This window comes from Pleurodeles waltl, chromosome 6 (genome assembly GCF_031143425.1).
Source record: "Pleurodeles waltl isolate 20211129_DDA chromosome 6, aPleWal1.hap1.20221129, whole genome shotgun sequence".
NCBI lineage: Eukaryota > Metazoa > Chordata > Amphibia > Caudata > Salamandridae > Pleurodeles > Pleurodeles waltl.
In genome coordinates, this window is record NC_090445.1 from 1,390,852,341 (window position 1) to 1,390,873,515 (window position 21,175).

The 21,175-nt window shown below is 47.0% G+C and overlaps 1 protein-coding gene across 1 annotated transcript in view; it reads left to right on the top strand.

Moving 5' to 3' along the window:
* Positions 1-21,175, top strand: part of LOC138300878 (anoctamin-7-like) — a 221,631-nt gene that overhangs the window by 40,404 nt on the left and 160,052 nt on the right. The window contains exons 2-3 of the mRNA XM_069240731.1: positions 7,036-7,150; positions 10,619-10,800. Coding sequence (XP_069096832.1) covers positions 7,036-7,150; positions 10,619-10,800 — 297 coding nt within the window. The remainder of the gene's footprint in view (positions 1-7,035; positions 7,151-10,618; positions 10,801-21,175) is intronic.

Sequence of the window (21,175 nt, forward strand, 5' to 3'; positions counted from 1 at the left end):
ACTTCTGCTCAGGTGCTTAGTCTTACTTATATCGATCTCGTTTCTGTCTGCAATTTCTTGTAACTTCTTATGTATGCTGCTCACTTCTCTTGTAATCCTAGGGCACATGTATCTTAATTCTTCCCCTGTGTATGATTCTAATCTGTTCAAACCCATTGTTCCCTCTACCAGTTCATCTGCCTCCATACCCAACCTTATTTTATTCAGGTATTCTTCTCCCTTCCCGCTGGATGTACTCTGTGGGGAGTTCAGGCTGTTGAACCATTGCGTTAACTGTTGCGCGTTCAGTCCCATCAGTGTAGCGGTTACATCAACTGCTACTGATGGTTTCTGTAATGTTTCAGTCTCTGAGGTTAACGGTACTAATAGTGGTGGATGTGACCTTACCACGGTTGACGGAGCACAAATTGGAATTGGACTGAATTCCGACAAGGACCCAGATCCATTTGGCAGTGCCGCTATCGGAGTTGTCTCTGGAGTGGTTTCTATGCATCTTCTCCCTGTCCCATTCTGTATCATTAACCCTTGGTCGCTTGTGCTTGAATTTGCCTGTATGTACAGTGGTACTGGTGGACCTACAGTGATAGGCAGAGATATCGCGTCTGGATTCTGTCTGTTCCCCGAATTCTGTGGCATGTTAATCCCCATATTGTGGTTCATCATTGCTGGCATACCTAACTGGCTTTCTATTACTCGCACTTCTTGTGTCTGCTTTTGGGGCATCGAGAACTGTGTTGATTCAGCTTGAATCAATGTCGGTCTCTGATAGTTTTGTCCTCCCTGCGCCATTGAATCAGAAGTCATTCCCATGTTATGCTCATCACAACAGTGCCTTTGAACCTGTGGCTGATAGTTATCAGCAGGTTTCAATGTCGGCACGTCTGGGTATATTCTCTGAATCTGTGGTATTTGTGGTGAGAAAGGCATGTCGGAGCTGCTCGGTCTCTGAGATATTCTCAAATTTGGTGTTACATTACCCTGTATTGGTTCTGGAGGGGCGGTACTAATGCTTGAGCCTTTTTCGCTTTCCACGTATGGTGGTGGGCGATCATTCAGCAATTGTGTAATGAACTCCTCATCATCTGACTCGTCTCCCCTTTTCGAGTTTCTATTGTTCTCTCTATTTCTGGACTGACTCCTGTTTGTCTTATAGGTGGCTTTCCTTCCTTCCGTCTCCGCTTCATCAGTAATCGCTGGAAACAATTTAATCCCCTGCAATACATCTGATCTCCAAACCTTTTGTGTGCTGTCCCATCTAGCGTCCGCTAGTGTCTTTTCTACTTTTCTTATTCTTGTCTCAAATTTCTTTTGTTGTTGGTTTCTAGCTATTAGCTCCCAAATTGCTAGTGCCTCAAACTGTGCTGGTCTTGGAGGTACTTTCATGTCGTATAGCGCAAATCTCAGATTTTCTAAAACTCTTAGATTAAATGACCCGTGGATAGGGAACACTACACTTCCATGTTTCTCTGTTAATTTGCACCATTGTTTTAACCAAAGACATGGTGCTACACCCTTTTCTTCAATGACAATGTAAGCTGGTGTACCCTCAGGCGGTGTTTCTTCTCCTACATTTGCTTTAATATAAACATCTCCCCTCATGGCACTCTTAAATGCTTTGAAAAATTTCATCTTGCCGTCTTTTATTTTTCTAAAATATGTAATCAATAAGTGACTTTAATTCCCGGAATACTCTTCGCTTGCCTTTCCCCTTCCAATTGCGCTTCACGGACTGCGTCCAATCCGTGCGCGACCCTTCTCACCAACCGACCTATCCCAGCGCGGCTCCTAGTGACGTCACACCCACACACTGCGGCTGACAAAGTCCTGCGGCTTGTCCGCTTTCGTTCGTCTTCACTCACAAACTGATTTCTGCAATATAACGCAAGCACTAACCAAAAAGAAAAAAACAAATCTGTCGGTTTACTACAGGAAGGGTAACACAATCGCTTCAGAAACCTTAGGGATTTTTCACTAGCCTCTGCAGTTATTCCATCTTTCTCGGTTTCCCGCTTTCGCAAGCAAAATTTGACCCGCAAACTTTACTCTCAACTGATCAATGAACTATTCTAGTGCACTTTAGAATTCGTCAAATCTCAAAGTCGAAGTTTTCTTTCACTCTGCAACATTCATACCGACTTGTTGACCACTCCCGATCAACCTTTTAAACCTGACCAGATCACAACATCAAACAAGTGTCACATACACTTTTCAACATACTCCGGAGTCTCTTGACCTCGCAGGGCCCGTCTCAACATCAACAACCACATGGGCAATTTTTCTGCTCAAAGCGCTACACACACGTGAAGTTCGACGACTTCCCTACTCTCACACCTTTGGAGTAACACTCCTCTAATATCTTTTAACCCCCCTAAAATCCTCACAAACTTCTCAATTAATCTGCGGCGATAAGCTGTGCAAGCGCGAAACCCTAACTTCACTCATACCGTCACTAGAAACGCTGAGACCATTCTCATACCTCCATGTTCCTCATTCGCAAGCTCCGAGGTTCCGGGAAAGTCATTGGGGACTTAGGGCATCATCATTTCTCCAACTTGTTTTATCAAAGAAAATTCTAACTTGACTCTGTCTATTGTTCGGATGGGGTCCCAAAGGGCTAAACCATCAATCTCTGCTACCATCTACTGATAACGCGTCCAGCCCTTATGAATTACCTGTATCTGGACACGTTGGAGGTCGGTGAATCTTTTAACCGAGTCGGGCTCTCCTCATCCTAAAATAGTTGAGTCACTCAGATCAATAATCAATAACTATTGTAATCGGTAATCAATACTCAATTAATAGATCAATATAGCGCATCAGAAATCAATAACAGTTGGAATTTCGGCGCACCATGACCTTTCAGTCATGAATAACCACACCAGTTTATTAAAAGTTAGTGAATTTATTTCCCTATATTAACAAAGCTAACACGATGTATATATGTCTCAAAACCAAATGATATATGTATATGAACATTACTAGCTGTCCATAACGGCGGAAGAAACGCAATCTACGCAAAATCTGGATAATGATACACTCTGTTATCGCAATGCAAATCACTAATATGACTAACTGTATTTGACTAATTTCATACATTGGTCAGCATAACAAGATTTCAAATTAGCATGGTACATCGAATGAATACCTCAACTAACCTCTAATTAGCATTGGCATGTGGGGCTTCATGCAAAACGAATTTAGTCAACACAAATTTGGAAAACTTCTAGCTAGGACCCTATCAAAATAGCAGTTGGTACCTAAAAGGAAAAACACAATGCATAATACATTTATCCTTTCATATTTACCAAATACAATCAGCATTCAAGAAAAGCCTTCGTCCTTCAGGTACCGGTTGATCAGCATGGGGCAAGTTTCAAAGGGGCAAAGTTAAGGGCAAGCTTCCTTGCAGCGGCAAGGAGAATGGGGCAAAGTTACTGCATGGGCAAGACCGGGCAAATCAAAGTTAAAGTCTCTAGGGTGCGAATTCTTAAAGTCTCTTTCTCTCAGATAGAGAAAAGGGCATCAGGGTGTCGTCCAAAATGGAGTCTGGCATCTGGCTTCAAACTGGCATCGAGGAAAATGGCCGACTTCTCTTTGTCCAGTGGGTTTAAGTAAGAAACATTCCAAATTCTGCAGGGTCTTTCATTGGAGGGTTCATAGGTTGGCTTCAAATTGTCCAATGGATATTGTCTTTTACTAGAGCTCATTTATGCATACACTGTCCTTGGAGCCTTGGAACACAAATTGTAACATGGTTTGCCAATTATTTTACTATCTGTACCTTCATTGTCCGCACCTGCAGACTGACCTTGTATCAAAGGGGATGAAACCGGCCTAGTACGATAAGTGCATCAGTCAGCTCTACTGGAAAAATACAACTTCAAGCAAGAATATATGTTTCATTAGTTCAAGGAAAAAGCCACGCAGTTAGAATTTGAGACCAGGCAACTAGGCCAAAGCCTGTACTAAATTTAAGCTAAGCAAAACAGTTTTCAAACAAGAAATCATGGCATACATTTGCAATTATGACGGATTGCTACACTTTCAATACTTCATGATTAATAAGGCTCGTTTACAATGATGGCGAACTACCCCAAGGGCACAATTTCCCTCGTACATTATTTTCTTTACTAAAATCACACTACATTATACGTTTTGATTACACGATATGTATGAATATTTGTCGGACCTTCTTTTTCTGCGTCATCAAGACTTGGCAGTACTTAAAGGCAAAAAAATAAAAAGTGCTGGTACTCAGTACCTGTAAGTACTGGCCCATTTAAATCACTGCCTGTAACATTACTGGTTTCACTACCATGGTTACACTTTATTCACTGTCCCTTCCTCCAACAGCATTTTATAAGCCCAATTTCTTTTTAATGTTTCTATTATTTAAGACTCAAGATATAGTACTTGCTTTCGACATGACACCATTCTTGTTCTGTCCAGAGTGTTGGTTCGCCTCTTTTTTTACCACAATTTACCTAGAGGTAGTGCTGTGCTGTGGTCTTTAACTGTTAGCTATAACTCTTGCCTTTTTGTGAGCATATATGAAAAAATATGTTGAGGAATGTCCAGTTTTGACATGGTTTTGTAATATCTTCTTTTGGGGAGAAGCCTCATTTAAGTGGTGACGCTCATTCACTGTTGCTGGTGTAACAAGATTTTACAGGACTCCTTCGGGTTCTCCGACCAGCCTGCCATTGAACTTATCTCTATAAAATTACTCGATTCTCTTCCTCTGCTTAGACCTCCTTTGCTCAAAATTCAGAATCCTTGTGTAGTGTTCCTAAGTGCCCTGGTTGCAATGGAATCCCAGAACGCAGAATTCTTGTGTAGCGTCCTTGAGTACGCGGTCACAATGAAATCCCAGAATACAGAGTTCTTGTGTAGCGTCCCGGAGTATGCGGTCACAATGAAATCCCAGAATACAGAGTTCTTGTGTAGTATCCCGGAGTACGCGGTCACAATGAAATCGCAGAATACAGAGTTCTTGTGTAGCGTCCCTCATTGCACTGGCTGCAACAGAATCCTCAAATGCAGAGTCCTTATGAAGAGTCCCTGAGTGTACTGGTCAAAATGGAATCCTGGAATACAGAGTCGTTATCCAGTGTCCTGCTCACAGTTGAATCCCAGAATACAGAGTCCTTGTGCAGTGTACCTGAGTGCACTAGTCGCAGTGGAATCCCAGAATACAGAGTCCTTGTGCAGTGTCCCTGAGTGGGCTGGTCACAATAGAATCCCAGATTCCTGAGCCCCTGTGTAGTGCCCCTAAGTACGCTGGTCACAATAGAATCCCAGAACGCAGAATCCTTGTGTAGCATCCTTGAGTACACTGTCACAATTAAATCCCAGAATACAGAGTTCTTGTGTAGCGTCCAGGAGTACGCGGTCACAATAGAATCCCAGAATACAGAGTTCTTGTGTAGCGTCTTTGAGTACGCGGTCACAATGAAATCCCAGAATACAGAGTTCTTGTGTAGCGTCCCGGAGTACGCGGTCACAATAGAATCCCAGAATACAGAGTTATTGTGTAGCGTCCCGGAGTACGTGGTCACAATAGAATCCCAGAACACAGAGTTCTTGTGTAGCGTCCATGAGTACGCGGTCACAATGAAATCCCAGAATACAGAGTTCTTGTGTAGCGTACCGGAGTACGCGGTCACAATAGAATCCCAGAAGACAGAGTTCTTGTGTAGCGTCCCTGATTGCACTGGCTGCAACAGAATCCTTGAATGCAGAGTCCTTATGAAGAGTCCCTGAGTGCACTGGTCAAAATGGAATCCTGGAATACAGAGTCGTTGTCTAGTGTCCTGCTCACAGTTGAATCCCAGAATACAGAGTCCTTGTGCAGTGTCCCCGAGTGCACTAGTCGCACTGGAATCCCAGAATACAGAGTCCTTGTGCAGTGTCCCTGAGTGGGCTGGTCACAATAGAATCCCAGATTCCTGAGCCCTTGTGTAGTGCCCCTAAGTACGCTGGTCACAATAGAATCCCAGAATGCAGAGCAGTTGTGTAGCGGCCCTGTGTGCACTGGTAGCAATAGAATTCCTGATTCAAGAGCCCTTGAGTAGCGGCCTTGAGTGCACTGGGTACAGTGGAATCCCAGAATACAGCGCCCATGTGTAGCGTCCCTCGGTGCACTGGTTACAATGCAAGCAGGAATAGAGTCCTTGTGTAGTGCCCCTGAGTGCACTGGTCACAAGGGAATCCCAGAATACAGTGTCCCTTTTGTAGTGTCCTTGAGTGAACTGGTTGCAGTTCATTAGTGTATTCAGTCATTTTCAAATGTCCTTGAGCACTCTGGTTGCAGTGGAATCCACGTATTCATTGTTTTTGTACAGTTCCATGAGTGAAATCCCTGACTATGATGTCCTTGTATAGTGTCACTAGGTGCACTGGCTGCAGTAGAATCCTTTTATTCAGTGTCTTTCGATAGTGTCCTTGAGTGACCAGGTTACAGTGTAAACCCTGTATTCAGTGTTCTTTTTAAGTGCCAGAGAGTGCACTAGTTGCATTGGATTCAGTATCCTGCACCGGTAGCAGTGGATTCCCTGTATTCCCTGCCCATTTATAGTGTCCTTGTTTGCACTGCTTTCAGTACAAGCCCTGTATTCATAGTCCTTTGAAAGTGTCCTCGAATGCACAGGTTACAATGTGAGCCATGTATTCAGTGTCATTTTAAAGTGTTCTTGAATGCACAGGTTACTGTGTAAGCCCTGTGTTCAGTGTTCTTATATAGCGTCAGGAGGTGTTCGGGCAGGAGTGGATTCCCTGATTTCAGAGTCATCTTTTCGGGTCCTTGTTTTCACTGGTTGCATCACTGTTTCCAGAGCTATTTTGTAGTGCCCTTGTTTGCACTTGTTGCTGTGGAATCCCTGTATCCAGAGTTATTTTCTAGTGCCCTTGTTTACACTGGTTTGTGTGGAATCCCTACATTCAGAGTTATTTTATAGTGCCTTTGTTTATATTGGTTGCTGTGGAAACCCTATATATACTTTAATGAACATCTTCTGTCCTCTTTGAAACCGACAGCACGAGGAGTATGAACTGGAGGACGATGACGATGATCCCATTTACATATATGGTGATGATGGATTCAGCCCAGAATCCAAGGGGAACTTCTTCAGTGACAGAAAAAACAAAGTGGGTAAGCATGACCTGGGGTCGATCCTTCTGTATGTTTCCTTCTTCTAGGGTACCACAGGACCCTTTAGTCCAGTTTCCCATATAGTTGTAACAGCATTATTTTAATATGAATGCAAAGACCTGTCTTTATTAAGTCTCACAGAGTCACAATGCCAGTCACTTGTGGTGAATGTGTCCCTCCTTCCCTCATCCTCTCTTGATGCTTGTCACAGATGGTGAAGTCCTTTTCATCTCCTCCTTATTGGCCCCCAGTGCTCGGTGGTTTAGCAAGGGTGACATGGGCCATTAAGTAAGTAGGCAAAATGGGTCCCAATGGTGCAGTGGGTCTTGCACATCCCTGGTTGCACTTCAACTGATGCACAGATGAAAGCTACACCCCTGCCAGTGCTTATCTATTGACCTGATGTTTGGGCTCTCCTCCTCACCACCTCCCAATGCCTGTCATTGTCACTGAAAGCCAACTCTTCATTCCTCATCCACTCCAAATTATTGTCACTTGCTGTGAAGGCCTGTCCCTCTTTTCCTCCATTCTCAAAACTGGTCACTGAAGATGATGGTCTTTCCCTCTCTTCCACATACTCTTCAACTATCTACCACTTATGGTGAAGGTTTGCCTTTCTCTCCCTCATACTTTTCAGTATCCTGTCACTTGAGGTGAAGGCCTTACCCTCTGATTATTTTCTTATCTTCTTCCACCACCTCTCATGGAGGTGAAGTCTGTCCCACTCCTCTTCACCCTCTCCTGGCGCTTGCCACTGGCAATGGAGGACACCTTCTCTCCCCTTCAGTCGTTACCAGTGCCTTTGCTGGGTGGTGAGGTCCTGTCCCTCACCACTTAATTTAATCCCATTTTGTCACTGGAGGAGAAAGCATCTTTTGTTCCTTTTCATACATTCTAAATACCCATTTCTGGAGGTGAGAACCTATTCCCTTCTCCCTCATCCTCTCCCTGCCAGCCTTCCATGCTCTCATCTTTCATTCTCAGATGTCAGACCTGTCTCCTACTCGCTATACCTCTCCCTATCACTTTCACAGGTGGTGATGACCTCTCCCCACCCTCACTTTATTTTATCCTGTCGCTAGATTTGAAGACATATCCCCCATTCTCACCCTCCTCTCCTTGAGGTGAAGACTCATCTCTCTCTCTCATTCTCTTTCAGTCCCTTTCCCAGCAGATAAAGACTTGTGCTATTGTCCATAATCTTTCCCCTGCCCCTTTCACTAGAGGTGAAGACTTATCTTACCCCCCTTCTTCCTCCCCTGCCCCTGGAGCTGAAAACCTTTTGTCCTCTATCTCATCCTCTTTTGGTCTCTTGAGCTAGAGATGAACGCCTGTCCACCTCCCGCATTTCTCTCTCACTCCCTTTCATTCGATGTGATGACCTTTTCCCTCTTCCTCACCCTTCCATAGTCCCTGTCATTAGAGTCGAAGACTTGACCCTCTTCTTCATTTTCTACTAGTTCTAGATAGGGAGACCTGTCAACAACTCTCATCCTCTTCCAGGTCATGTCACGGAAGGTGAAGGTTTCTCCCACTCTCTCTCCTGGTCCCAGACATGTCCCCCTCTCTCTCATTCTCTCCCAGTCTCTTTCACAGGAGACAAGGACCTGTCCTCCTCTTCCTTTACTGCTCCTACCCCTTAAACTGGAGGTGAAAATTGCCTCCTCTCATCCTCTCCTTTGCCTTGCTATGAGAGGTAAAGAACTGCCCCCTTCACCCTTCCTTTCCCTATACCTGACCCTGTCACTGACCCTGGAATTGAAGTTCTCTCCTACTCTCTAGCTTTCTCTCCTTCCTGGTCTCCTTCACTAGAGATGAAACCTTCCTCACTGTTCTCCTTCTCATTAGGTGTGAAGCCTTGTCCCTTCTAAATTCTCTCCCTGATCCTGTCACTGCCAGCGAAGTCCTCTCATGGTCCCTGTCGCTGAAGACATTTCCCACCCTTGCTCATCTTGTCTTACCCCTGTCCTTGAAGGTGAAGATATACCCCCCGTTTGTCCTCTTTGCCTTGTCCTGGAGGTGAAGGTCTGTCACCTCTCTCTCACCCTTTCCTGTTGCCTGTCACTGTAGATGGAGTGTTGTTACTCTCAGCTACATCCATTCCTAGTGGCTGCTACTGGGTGCCAGAGGTATATTTGGATACCTTTCTTGCATTCTCACATAAGAGTGTTTTGAAGGATGTCTGAAGTGTTTGTTGCTTCTATAGCTCTTACGATCACCCTTAGGTCTCTTCAAAGCACCAATGGGTAGCGCACCAGGAGAAGATGGGATAGGAAAGGTCATATAAGAGAGAGACAGAAACTGGAAATGTGACGTGCCATGTTGGTGCTTGTATGCTGCTTTTCCCACGTTCTTATGGCATTTCTAAGCAGATATTTTACAATATGGATACTGGCCAGTAATGTCACCTCACTGAAGGCAAGTGGATGTGTGGAATCTGTCTTTGAACACACAGCACATGCAGCAAGAAGATAACCATTTGAATTACCTCTTTATTGTTAATTCTTATCTGAACTCTTTCAAGTTTTATGTGTGTGCTGCAGCATCTCCTGCACCTCTAGTTCCAGCGCCACTGAATAAGGGGAAGAGAAGAGTGAAAAAGGTGCCTCAGACATGAGAGGAGAAAAGGGGGTCATGGACTGTGTCTTACCCCACTAGATGAAAAAAAGAAAGAGTTCTTAGAAACCTGCTAGCTGTCAGAAGCAATGGCGTAGTGAAGCCCCAAATATACCAGCTCAGGGCACCGTTGGACAGATTAAATTGTCTTTTTTATCGACCTTCTTACCTTTGATCTGGGATCTGAATATCACCAAGAAGAAGCAGGGCCCTAATAAATAATACTGACATAAAAAGAGACAGTGTGGCACAGCTTTGGGTGGGGGTCCAGGGGTGTCAAGTAACGAAACCCTGTTAGAGAGAGTACAAAAATGAAAACAATTCTAAAGAAAACAATAAAGGAGAGATCCACTCTGAAGCCTGCGCTTCCCATCAGCTCACCAATGTTAAAGGTCTATTGAAAGGGCAGCGGGCAGGGCTAAGAATCGGACAGCCTACCTTTTCTAGTCACTGGACATGTTTTTGGTGCTGGTTGGTCCCCCTTTAAAGTTGATGCATGTCTCATCAAGGAATTAAATGCCCTAGCCCCGCCCTCTCCACTCTGCCTTGCTGAGTACAGTTTCTATCTGTTGTGGGGGGGGGGGTTTGGGGTGGGGGGATGTTTAAAACACATATTTTCATACTTAGATTTGGAACAAATGGGCCATTACGTGAGACAGTTGACATTGCATTGGCTGAAATGCAAGAAATAAGTACAGCCTTCCCTGAGCAATAGGTAGGGGAGTACAGGAAGGCCTCATTGTGTGCATCTGAGACACTGATAGAGGTGAAGGACTCCCTAGTCTGCACAAATGGCTCTCTATGTGATGCCACGTGATGATGTTAAGAGTCAGACTCTCCTGTGCTGTACAGATTTTGTGCTGGTTTGGGAGGAGAAGATGCGCCCACCCAAGAAGCGGAGGGTAAAATACGCCTACAAGGAGATGGACCAGGACGTGTCGGAGTCCCGATGGGAGCGGACCCGCAGGGCTAATGAATACTGGAGGAAGAAGTTCCTGAAGAATCTGCGTAAAGTGGGTCTCTTAATGGAGAAGGTGAGATGGCTGAGCGGAATGATGACACTGGGGCCTTGTTACGAGCTCTCTGGCTCACTACCCTTTTTACTGTCTGCCCATACATCCCGTTCTCCAATTTTGACCATATCCCTCTCTCTGTTTCTCTCCTGTCTGTGTTTCTAAGACCAATGAAATAGACATAGCATCGTAGTCACTAGTTGCCACTGACTTTGAAAATGTAGGATGGATTGACTAGCATCAACAGTTGTGTAGTAGATTGGCGGTATGTGCAGCAATATTGGATTTATGTGGTGGTATAGGGTCTGTGTTGCAGGATTAGGGCAGGACTACAGCAATTGGCTTTTTAGTCTGTAGGTGGCAATGAGATGTTGTGGTCTTGCCAAGCAATATTGGTAGCGAGATTGGGGTGTGCACTGGTACTGAGGTTATGGAGCTGAGCTGTGGTAGTGACACTGTGGAGGTGAGACAATGGCATGGCCTGTGGCATTGAGGCCACTGGGTTGCTGTGTGATAGTGAGACCATGAATCAGACTGTTGCAGAGAGGGTGTGCTAGTGAGATTGTGCTGAGATATTGTGGCAGTGAGACAGTGGTGTGAAATTGTGGCTTTGGTGAGGCACAGTAGCAGTGAAGCTGTGGTGCTGCTATAAAAATCCCTGTTGGATGCCTGCTGCATACCATGATACTGAGGCTGTGGTATTACACTGTGAACCTGAAACATTTCTCAGACACTGCAGTAGTGAAGTTGTGGTTAACAATGTAATAACATAGGCACAGGTACTGATTTTGAGTTTGGCGTCAGAGGTAAATCAGTCAGGGTGGCGCAGGACGAGGTAAATCAGTCAGGATGGCACAGGACGTTACCTCCACCATCCAGATGGACCTCTGCCGACTAAATTTTGAGTAGTCGGCCAGCCTTGTAGACAGTGCTATGCGTGGACAAGAACTGCATCATGACAATTCCTGGCAATGTAGGAAAATTCTGACCAAGGGACGTCAAACATGATGCCTTCATGGGGCCTTCAAACTTTTCAGAAGTTTTTTTTTTTTCAAGAATAAACTCCCAAAACTAATAAATTGCACACTACAGAAGTTTTCTCCTGAAGAGTGGTAGTCACTTTCTCTTTTTACTGTTGAATAGTGAAAAAAGGCTATCCAACCGCCCAATTATCCCAAGTAAGGAGGATGGTCGGATGGCTTAACTTTGACAGTCCTTACTCCATCGTGCCATTCAAGGAAGGTTTATGCCATCAGCACCACCTGAGTCTGGCGTAAGCGGGGCAGAAGGGTAATAGGTGTTCCACACCTTCAGATCTCAAACTACAAAAAGAACAACTATGTGGTTTCAATGAATTGGAGTCCCATTTGGAGGTAAGCATATAAACCAACAGGGAACGCATCCTAATTTTTATGAACAATGTGCGTATTAATTGTGGTACATATACATCCATGTAAGGCTCAAATTCAGGGGTGGGTTTAAAAGACAGAAACTCTTCTATTAGTCCTCCTGCCTTGGCATTTAGATGGTGCGAGTCAACTACCCAATCCCAATATTTCTCTTTCACCAGTGACTTGGTGCTCTTGTTTATATGGGGCATGTGTAACCAATATAATCCCAAGCCTAGTGTCTCCAATTGTTGTTTGATATAGTCGAGCCAAAGAATTGAGGAGCTGTTACTAATGCCCATTACCTCATCCAGTGCAGGTCACTACGAGGTCAGTTTGGGAGTGCACCATATTCTGATCCAGAAACGTAAGGGCTTCAACCTTGCCAAATCACCAATTCTTTTTAATCCGGGAGAGGAGAGAGGAATGGATAAAGTGCTATTGGGGAGTTCAAACTAAGCTTTAATAAAACTTTAGATGTCAACGTGTTCAAAGTCTCACCTCTTCCCCCACAACCAAGTACGCACTATACAGGGATGATGACTGCGCCTTAGCCCTGTATATTTTGATGGCTGGTGAGACTGATCTCTGGGTGGTCGCCTTGTAGCGCTTAGCGACTGATGAGGCACTATGCAAGAGGATAAATTCAGACTTCTGAATTTGTGCCTTTCGTTTTGCAGATTTATCTATCCTCACTCCCAGGTAGTCAAAATTGTCTACCATTTGGAGTCTCACACCTGTCATACAGAACTCCTCCTTGAAGGATTTGTGTGGTTTCAGGGCCATGATTTTTGTTTTATTGGAATTTACTTCTAACCCTCGGGAATTCAGCAAAGCTACTTCGGAGATTTTGTAACCAGAAGGGGTTCAAGATAATAGTACAATATAGTCTGTAAATAGCAGTGCTGGAGCCTGCAGCCCCTCTTCCCCCTAGTTTGGGGCAGTCATGCACACAAGTTAATAGGAAATCCGCCACATAATTTATGTATAGAAAAAATAGGATAGGAGCTAACACGCAGCCCTGGGGGACTCTGTGAGCAATTGGTTTATGGGATGTCAATTCACCCTCTGCCCCACATCTCACTTGGGCAAAGTTTCCGTCATGTAGCCTTATAAGAACATCTAATAGAGTTGTCTCTTTCCAGGGTTAGTCACAATTTGTTTCTGGGTACCAAGTCATAGGCAGCCCTAAGGTCGACATAAGTCATATATAGATGGTCTGGGAAAAGCCTAAGATATTTCCACTATAAGACTTAGGCGAAAGACCTGGTCAATTGTACTATTCTTAGAACGGAACCCTGCTTGGAGAGGGGACACAATGTTGTGTTTTTCCAGCCAGTCTTGCAAACGATTTAAGATTTTGCTGCAAAAAACTTTCTGCAGGTTGTCAATTGGACTGATTGGCCTATAGTTGCTAGCAAATGCTCTGTCCCCCTTTTTATATAGAGGTATTATTTCCACACCATGCCAGGAGGTGGGTATATCACCGCCTCTTAAAATTAAATTGGAGAGAGCATTTATGTACGGAGGTCAGACCTCGGGTTCTGATCGATAAAGGTTTCCAGGGCCCTTATTCAGACCGAGGGCCTTGCCTGGGCATATAGAATGAATGGCCCGGTGTGTACCTTCGGTGGGAAAAAGGGAGACGTTTTCTTTATCGACTCTCTCTTGTGCCCGAGGGGCAGCTTCTGTTTTGGCCAAACCTGAGGCCGATCAAGGAGGAATAGCATACATTTTTGAAAAATGATCAACCCATTGTTGGGGCTGCATGGCGTACTCTATGGGGCTTAAGGTTAATAAGTAGCCGTGTGCAAAGATCTGCCAAAATATTTTGCAGTCTTTCCTTTTTGAAGCTTCTATAACGGCTATCGAGGTAGCATCGATCCACTCCTGGCTTTCCCTATTATTTGAGAGAGAAATGGATACTTCTGTAGGGGAACGGAAATGGTGTTTAGTACAAACAGGTTGTCCCTCAATATCAGCTTGAGAGCGTTATGATTGCTGTCGGTTCTGGGAATAATTCCAAAATCTACTGCATAGTGCCTCAGGTCAATGCCTATAATCTAGTTGGCTCAGGCTATTCCCTCTTCTGAATGTGGAGGCGAGCTGGCGATTAGACAAGAATATACCATAGCGCTGCTACCCGTAGTCCCTTAGGGTGTGTGCAATTGGCGTTTATCACAATATCATGCATGTGACATAATAAATGCTAGGACAACATTTGTGGGTATAATATGTCGCAAGTTTATTATTTACACAGGTTGGGTTAGCTTACGGGCAATCCCGGTGTCGGAAATGAGTTTCTTAAACATTGGCCGACACCCATCCTGAGAAAGCTAGAGCTGTTCCGTCTGGTGTTCTCTGCACCAACGTGCTTAGCATCTTACAGCTCGTTCCTTTATTGTGGTTTACCACCTTATCAATTTTTTGTCATGCTCCTGACAAGTCAGAGCGTGACCCCGGCCAGTCTCCACAGTTGCTCAGGATTCCAACTGTCCTTTGCGGGATTAAGGAGCGCCGTTGCGTCATCCCAGGCCCCGCCGTAAAGGCTCCCAGTAGCCTGAGGAATAGCTTTTGGCTCCAGGAATCACCATCTGGAGGCCTTTTAATCAATTTTAAAGCTTTAGGATCGCCCTGTAACTCCGCCAAGCCTCGGGGATGGCATCTCGCGATAACCGAGGCACCCCCACCTGTGCTCCTCCCTTACTTGCTAATTACCGGCTGCTATCTCAAGAGTGTCTCTAATATTTTTAGGAATTATATGTGCCCGCATCAGACCGGTGTACCCCGTCTGCTGAAAACAAATCCCTGCTGATTTGCAACAATAATGGTGGCGACCGGTTGATTCTCTGCCGGGACATTTCAATTGTGGCCGGAGACCTGGCTCCCTGCCACACCTCCCCTGGGATCGTCTCAGCCCCAAGTTATTACCCCGTCTTCCATCCTGGTGGCAATTCTGGCCAGACCCTGCGTCAAGACCTGCCACAGTGGACCTCTCCCACCAGTAGTTAGGTCGTTTCCACCCAGGTGGATTACAAGAATGTCAGGCTAAAACCCTCTCTTCCCCACCAGCTGGCCAACTCTAGTCTCCAACAATGCCCATCTCATTTCTGGGGTTCCCATCCAGCCGCGTTTGATGTTACTGAAACCGGGGTTCCAGCCACCCTCTCTGGCTCGGCGTTCTGCTCTGGCCACCAAGGAGTGGCCCATCACTATACTGTTGCGGTCCCTAGATGGACGAGAAGGAAAGCATTCCCACACAATTTCTTGACATCTGTTACAGCACATGTTGTGGTTCAACCATGCTACAATATATTCAACACATTTAGCACCATAGCCATGCCCTTATCTCACCTCGGATGTGTCCGTCATTTCCGCCCTTGGTACCCTGCTTTTGCTACTGCCCACTTCAAGACCCTCCTATATTGGAACTGCGTTAAGGCTGGCCGTCTAGGTGAAGCAATAGGTATCCTGGTTGTGAGGGGAGGCATGCAATGTACCTCCTGAGTAGCTCCATCGGGCAACATTGGGGGGGGTGCAGGGGGGGGGGCCCTATTCCTTTCAAACGAACCCCCCTGCCTTTCTCTTTCTGGTCAGCTTTTGAGCACTGTACTTTCTGTTCCGCCATGTCCTGCCCTATCTTGAGATCACCCCAATCTTAGTGCCCTAACGGAAGTGCCGCCCCTCACCTTTGCCATTAACTCTAAGGTGCAGCCGCTCCAAGGAAAGCTAGGGAAAATTGGACCGAACAACAGCTACTTGCACTGTGTGTTACTGCTGGCAGAGAGTGCCCCCCACCAAAGCCCTGAGCATGTCTAGATCAATGGGAGCCCTTGGTCAGGTGTCTTTCCTTCCTGTCCATCCCATCCTTTTTGTGCTGCCCTCAAAGGGAAGCCTGCCGTCGGATCTCCCTCTCCCTTCGCTTTTGAGGAATGGGCGATTGCCGTCAAGTGCCTAGAGAACCACCTGTGTGATTCCCATTGTCTTTCTCCCACAGCACTACTCGATGCCCCCCTCTGGCCGATGGATGGGCGTCTCCAGCACCCCATGACTGTGTTACTGATGTGAACCTGTCAAAACACGCCTTGTATCTAGCTCGGGTAGCAGGGGCCAGCGATAACACTCCCAGCCCTAACCTTTACTCCAACATACCAAACGCCACCGCTCGTCCTGAACGGTCTCTTCTCCGCATCATTCCACTTTTTTATATTTTTTTTATTTTTAGCAAACGCTCACCAGCTCCCTCAACAGCCCTACCAATACTGGGCGATTCCCTGACTGGCAATTGATGGCCTGCACTACGGCCATGTTGTCCGACCCGAATGTAATCCTCTTGTTTGCTAACCATTGCAGCCAACGATGGAGAGAGAGGACAATTGGGAACATTTCCTGTAAGGTACTGCTCTTTGTGGGTCCCTGCCTAAACCATGCATTGGGCCATTTCGCCGCACACCACTGGCGGTCAAGTATGACCCCAAGGCCCTCTCTGCCTGAGGCATCGGTGGCAAGCTGGAGCTGCTGACTGGTACACCAAGGAGTGCGCCACAATAAGGCACCATTGAATTCCTCCAGAACTGACAGCCACATGCGCTGGTCTTCCCTCCAGCCCGCCTTGCGGCGCACAAAGTGCCGGCATTTCTTTCTCTTCGCTGTTGCCCTTACTAGCCACCTGGCAAATATTCTGCCCACTGGAATAATCCTCGCTGCAAAGTTGGGCCTGCCTAGGAGGCTCTGAGTTGTGGCTAGCATCGCTTTATCCTTGCTCAGCACCTGCGGATGTCGGCCTGCAGCACCGTGACCTTGTCCTCCGGCAATCGGCACCTCCCTTCCGTTGAATCCCTCTCAATGCCCAGGTCCCTGAGTCCTTCCAGGGGCCGATGGCACCCCAATGACTGACTAAGGTGTTCCAAATGCACTGAGGGTCAACCTACACTCGCTGGAACCTGCCCTGCCTATGAAGAAGAAATCATCTAAGTATAGCAGTGAACTCCCCGGGTGGGGGGGGATGCTTTCTCTCAGGGCCCATGCCAAGAAGCATGCAAAGGTTTTGACTAAGGAACATGACCGTACAACCCGTGGGCATGCACTTGCCGTAAAAGTCCCACTGCCTACCTAGGAGGTGATAGCTACCTAAAACCTTCACTGAAACCTACGCGCAATAGCTCGCGTTCCGTTGTAGGCACTGTGCTAAGGACTTACCAGTAAATCAAGTATGCCAATCATGGATGAACCAATTACATACACATTTTGTACAGGAGCACTTGCGCTTTTAGCGCTGGTTAGCAGTGGTAAAGTGCCCAGAGTAACAAACCAGTAACAACAAAGCCGCAACAACAGAGTCCACCCCACATCAACAAGCTGGGAAACATGGCAAAACGTTAAGGGTGACCACGCCAGGGATGAAAAGTCTAACACCCCCTTTGTAAGGGACAGCAAGTGTTCAATCTTTAAATGCTTTGTACCTCTTTGCCGCTAATGGCTCTCCACCTAGCATGGACCCTGTCGGATGGTATGTGCAGGAGCCCTGATTTATGTACTCCCTCAGGCTTTACAATTCTCCTCCACAGACCCTGTCTTGCTGCTATGAGATAGTCAAGTGATACTGCAGTACCACTTACCATGTCAGCTGAAATCTCTGCAAAAGCAGAGATTGCTGTTCCATTGCAACCAAAAGCTCTGGACGCTCTTGACTCTCCTACCTTGCTAGCGCCCGTTTGTGAAGGCCTTTCTAAAGACTGAGTTGTCTAACTTGAATCGGTTCCAGCCTTAATCGGTAAATGCACTGGAGCGAAAGACCTTTCCAATGCTGAATCCGCCCTCTATCGGATGCGTCAGTGGGAGTGGAATCCTCCAAGATTCCACCAATCAATGTTGACAATATTGCCGTCACCTCGTATATGTTAAGGAGGGGAGTTCTCCCCTTCCCCATAAACACCTTGTACAAATTCTTGGGACAGTCGCCTTAACCATCTCCTCCTCGTCTCTCATTATCATGTCTCTAATTCCCCCATGAATTAGCATTGCCATTGAACGGTTTACGCATTATGAATAAAGAAGCCTGTCCGCCATCCAACTGAAGAAGAAGGGAAACCAAGATTGTTTAGCACAAAAGGATCAGAAGCTCACCATCCCTTTCTCTGTTCGCAGGCGTAGCTGGACTATCGCTATCAGGTCCAGCGGCGTCTGACTGCTCCTGTTGCATGGAACCAGAACCCACATGCCTTCCGCATCCCTAGGTCAGCCTGCTATGGCCTTTTTTGCCTGTCATCTCTACCTAGTTATGGCGCTCTCTCTGGTTCATAAATGGAGGAATCACATTAGCAGGAGGAGATTCACCTGCTCTTGAACGTCTTGCAGGAATGTGACCCGCATCATCGGCAGCAGCTGATCGCATATACCCCCTTTACTGTTCTTTTCCCCTACCTTGTCCCAGAAGCACAGAGGGGAAATAGAAGAACCAAATTATAAAGAAAGGGCCTAATTAGAAAGGCCACCCATCCACTGCCTCTCTTGCAGAAAGCCCCCATCCCATTTAAAAGTAAATAACCAATAAAACGCAAGGCTATGGAGCTGCAAGTCTTTAATATAAATAAAGAGGAGCCTAGCTGTATCAAAAGGGGCGACTCACTCTATTGCCGCCCACTGCCAAATCTCTTCACCCTCGCACAAGCGCAACATCTGTTACCTCCCGACGCTGAAAGTACAGTCCCAGCCGTTTCGGAGCCGAGCAGACAGCGTCATTCGCTTCCCGTCGCACTCTCCGCTTCCCGCCCCACAAGAACCAACTCAACACTCTTACCCTCATTGCAAAGCTGACGAGGCCCTTCCGCTACCTGCAGCCTGATACGCAGCTCGAAGAAAAAAAGGCACCGGATGAGCGGCAGATGTGTGTTTTTTTTTTTTTTTTTGGGGGGGTGGTGGGCCTTGGTAATCTGTTTCATCAGGTGGGGTTGCCTCACGTGTAATGGTACTTAGAGCACTTTCCTGAACCTCACCTTACTGTTAAGCTGCCATCCCCTTTATAGCCTGAGACGACTAAAAGATATACTAGTGATAGATTAAAAGAACCGCAGTCAAAAGGTTCCACCTTTGCGTGGTCAAGTTACCTATAGTCGCCTAAACGCGATGCTCTTTTCGCGGCATGCTGTCGCCCTTTGGCTCGGCTTACGCTGTGTATTCATACATACTTTTTGAGGACATTGGTCATCCCCGCGCTTATCTTTCCTATGGCATCAGGGTGGTGCCTTCCCAACGGTGACTGTGAAAGTGCACGCTGGCATCCATGGCTACAAGTTCAAACACTTGTATGCAGGGTTCGTAGGCAGACCGACTGCCACATTTACAGACTAGCGGACCAGCTGACTGTTCTACTCCCGGACACCCGAAACCCTCCCGCTTTCGTTCGTCTGACTATCCCGCCGAGTTTCAATGCATTGTTGTGAAAGTCTGGGCTGATGCCTCCCACCGTGTCTGTGTTGCCTGCAATCATAATACGAGGTGCGAGACAGAGAAAAGTGTGTCGCTCGGCACTACGAAGCGCTTTTGCTACCGGTATTGCTGATCTGGCCTGAAGCGGCCATGAATGAAAATGAAAGACTTGCATTTAGCGCGCTTGACTGGGCAGGTATGTGTAAATCAAACACAGCGACAAACAAACCCTATATGTCTCTATGCGGCTTTTTTTTTTTTTGTGCTCTAATAAATATCCCTTAACCCCAGGCACACTTCATGTCTTGCAGGGTGGACCATTATCGAAGAAACACGAATGCACAGGTTTGAAGGGATGAAAGCAGAGGCTGATTTACTTATTGTGTGAAAAGATGGCCAATACCATAGAAAGTGGCGTAGGGGATGAGGTTAATAACTGTGTGTCTGCCGCTGGAAGTGCACGCAGCGCACAAGTGTCACGCGGGCCCCTGCCACGGTGCCCTTACTTCGCCGAGCCCTACTCCGCCCAATACTGGCGCAGCGCGCCCGCCCCTCACACCCATGACCAGGCGCCCTTCCTTTCGCCGAGCACCACTCGGCCCGATAAAGGCGCGGCGCGCCCTCCCCGCGCCCCTGACCAGGTTTTTTTTTTTTGTCCACATTGGTATTTATTTATTTACTTGTTATGTATTTTGTATTTTACCGGCTTGCAACTATAAGCCGCTTCGCAGGGCCAGTCGGGGGCCGCCGAACAAGTAGCAAACCGTGAAACAGTGAAGTCGCCACAATTTGCTGGCTATCGTTCAATTGCAATGTCTGTTGGAAATTCAGGAATTTATTTTGCAGCAGTTCCTCTGAAACGGCTCTAGAGATGTTAAGAATGCCGTTAATTGAAACCGAGACCCAGGCCGTGGGCACTGAAGGGGGCTGGCTGCTACCTTTTCGCCGAGCACCACTCGGCCCTATACAGGCATCGGCCCACCCCCAGTACATGTCCCTTTTCGCCTCTTGTGACCTGGTTGTGAATCGAACCTGCGACCATGAGGTCACCAACGATTCCTGTACTCTGAGCCACCTTACTCATCCCTGCGGCATGCCGGCGAGGGCGCCCGTGCCGCCGCTTCCGACAGGCTTCCAACTAGCCCACTGTGCCCCCACCTGGAAAACACGACGATGCCAGCGCCGCCCCCGCGAATGATCGGTCGTCTGCACCAACTTCCGCCGTACTTAGACGAGGTGAGGAACGTTGCGGGTGGGGGCAGGGGGGATGCTGGAGCGGCAGTAGTGAGTTTTTGGTTTCGGGAGCCAGACTCTTGTGGGCCCCGAGAGAGATTGTTTGTTGGGGGAGGTCGGGGGTGGGCGGGCGGTTGCAGGAGTTGCGTGCGGGGGGGGGTTTTGGAAGTAGGAGGCACAGATTTGTTTTTTGGGGGGGGCAGAACTCGAGAGAGTGAGAGTAAGGCTGGGTGGTGTTGAGGGGGAGGGCAGGGGGGGTGGCGGTCGGCTGGACGATGCGGGCTGATGATATTTCAGAACTCGACGTGCCTCCGGTTTTGCTCGACGTGACTCCGGTTGTGGGTAGA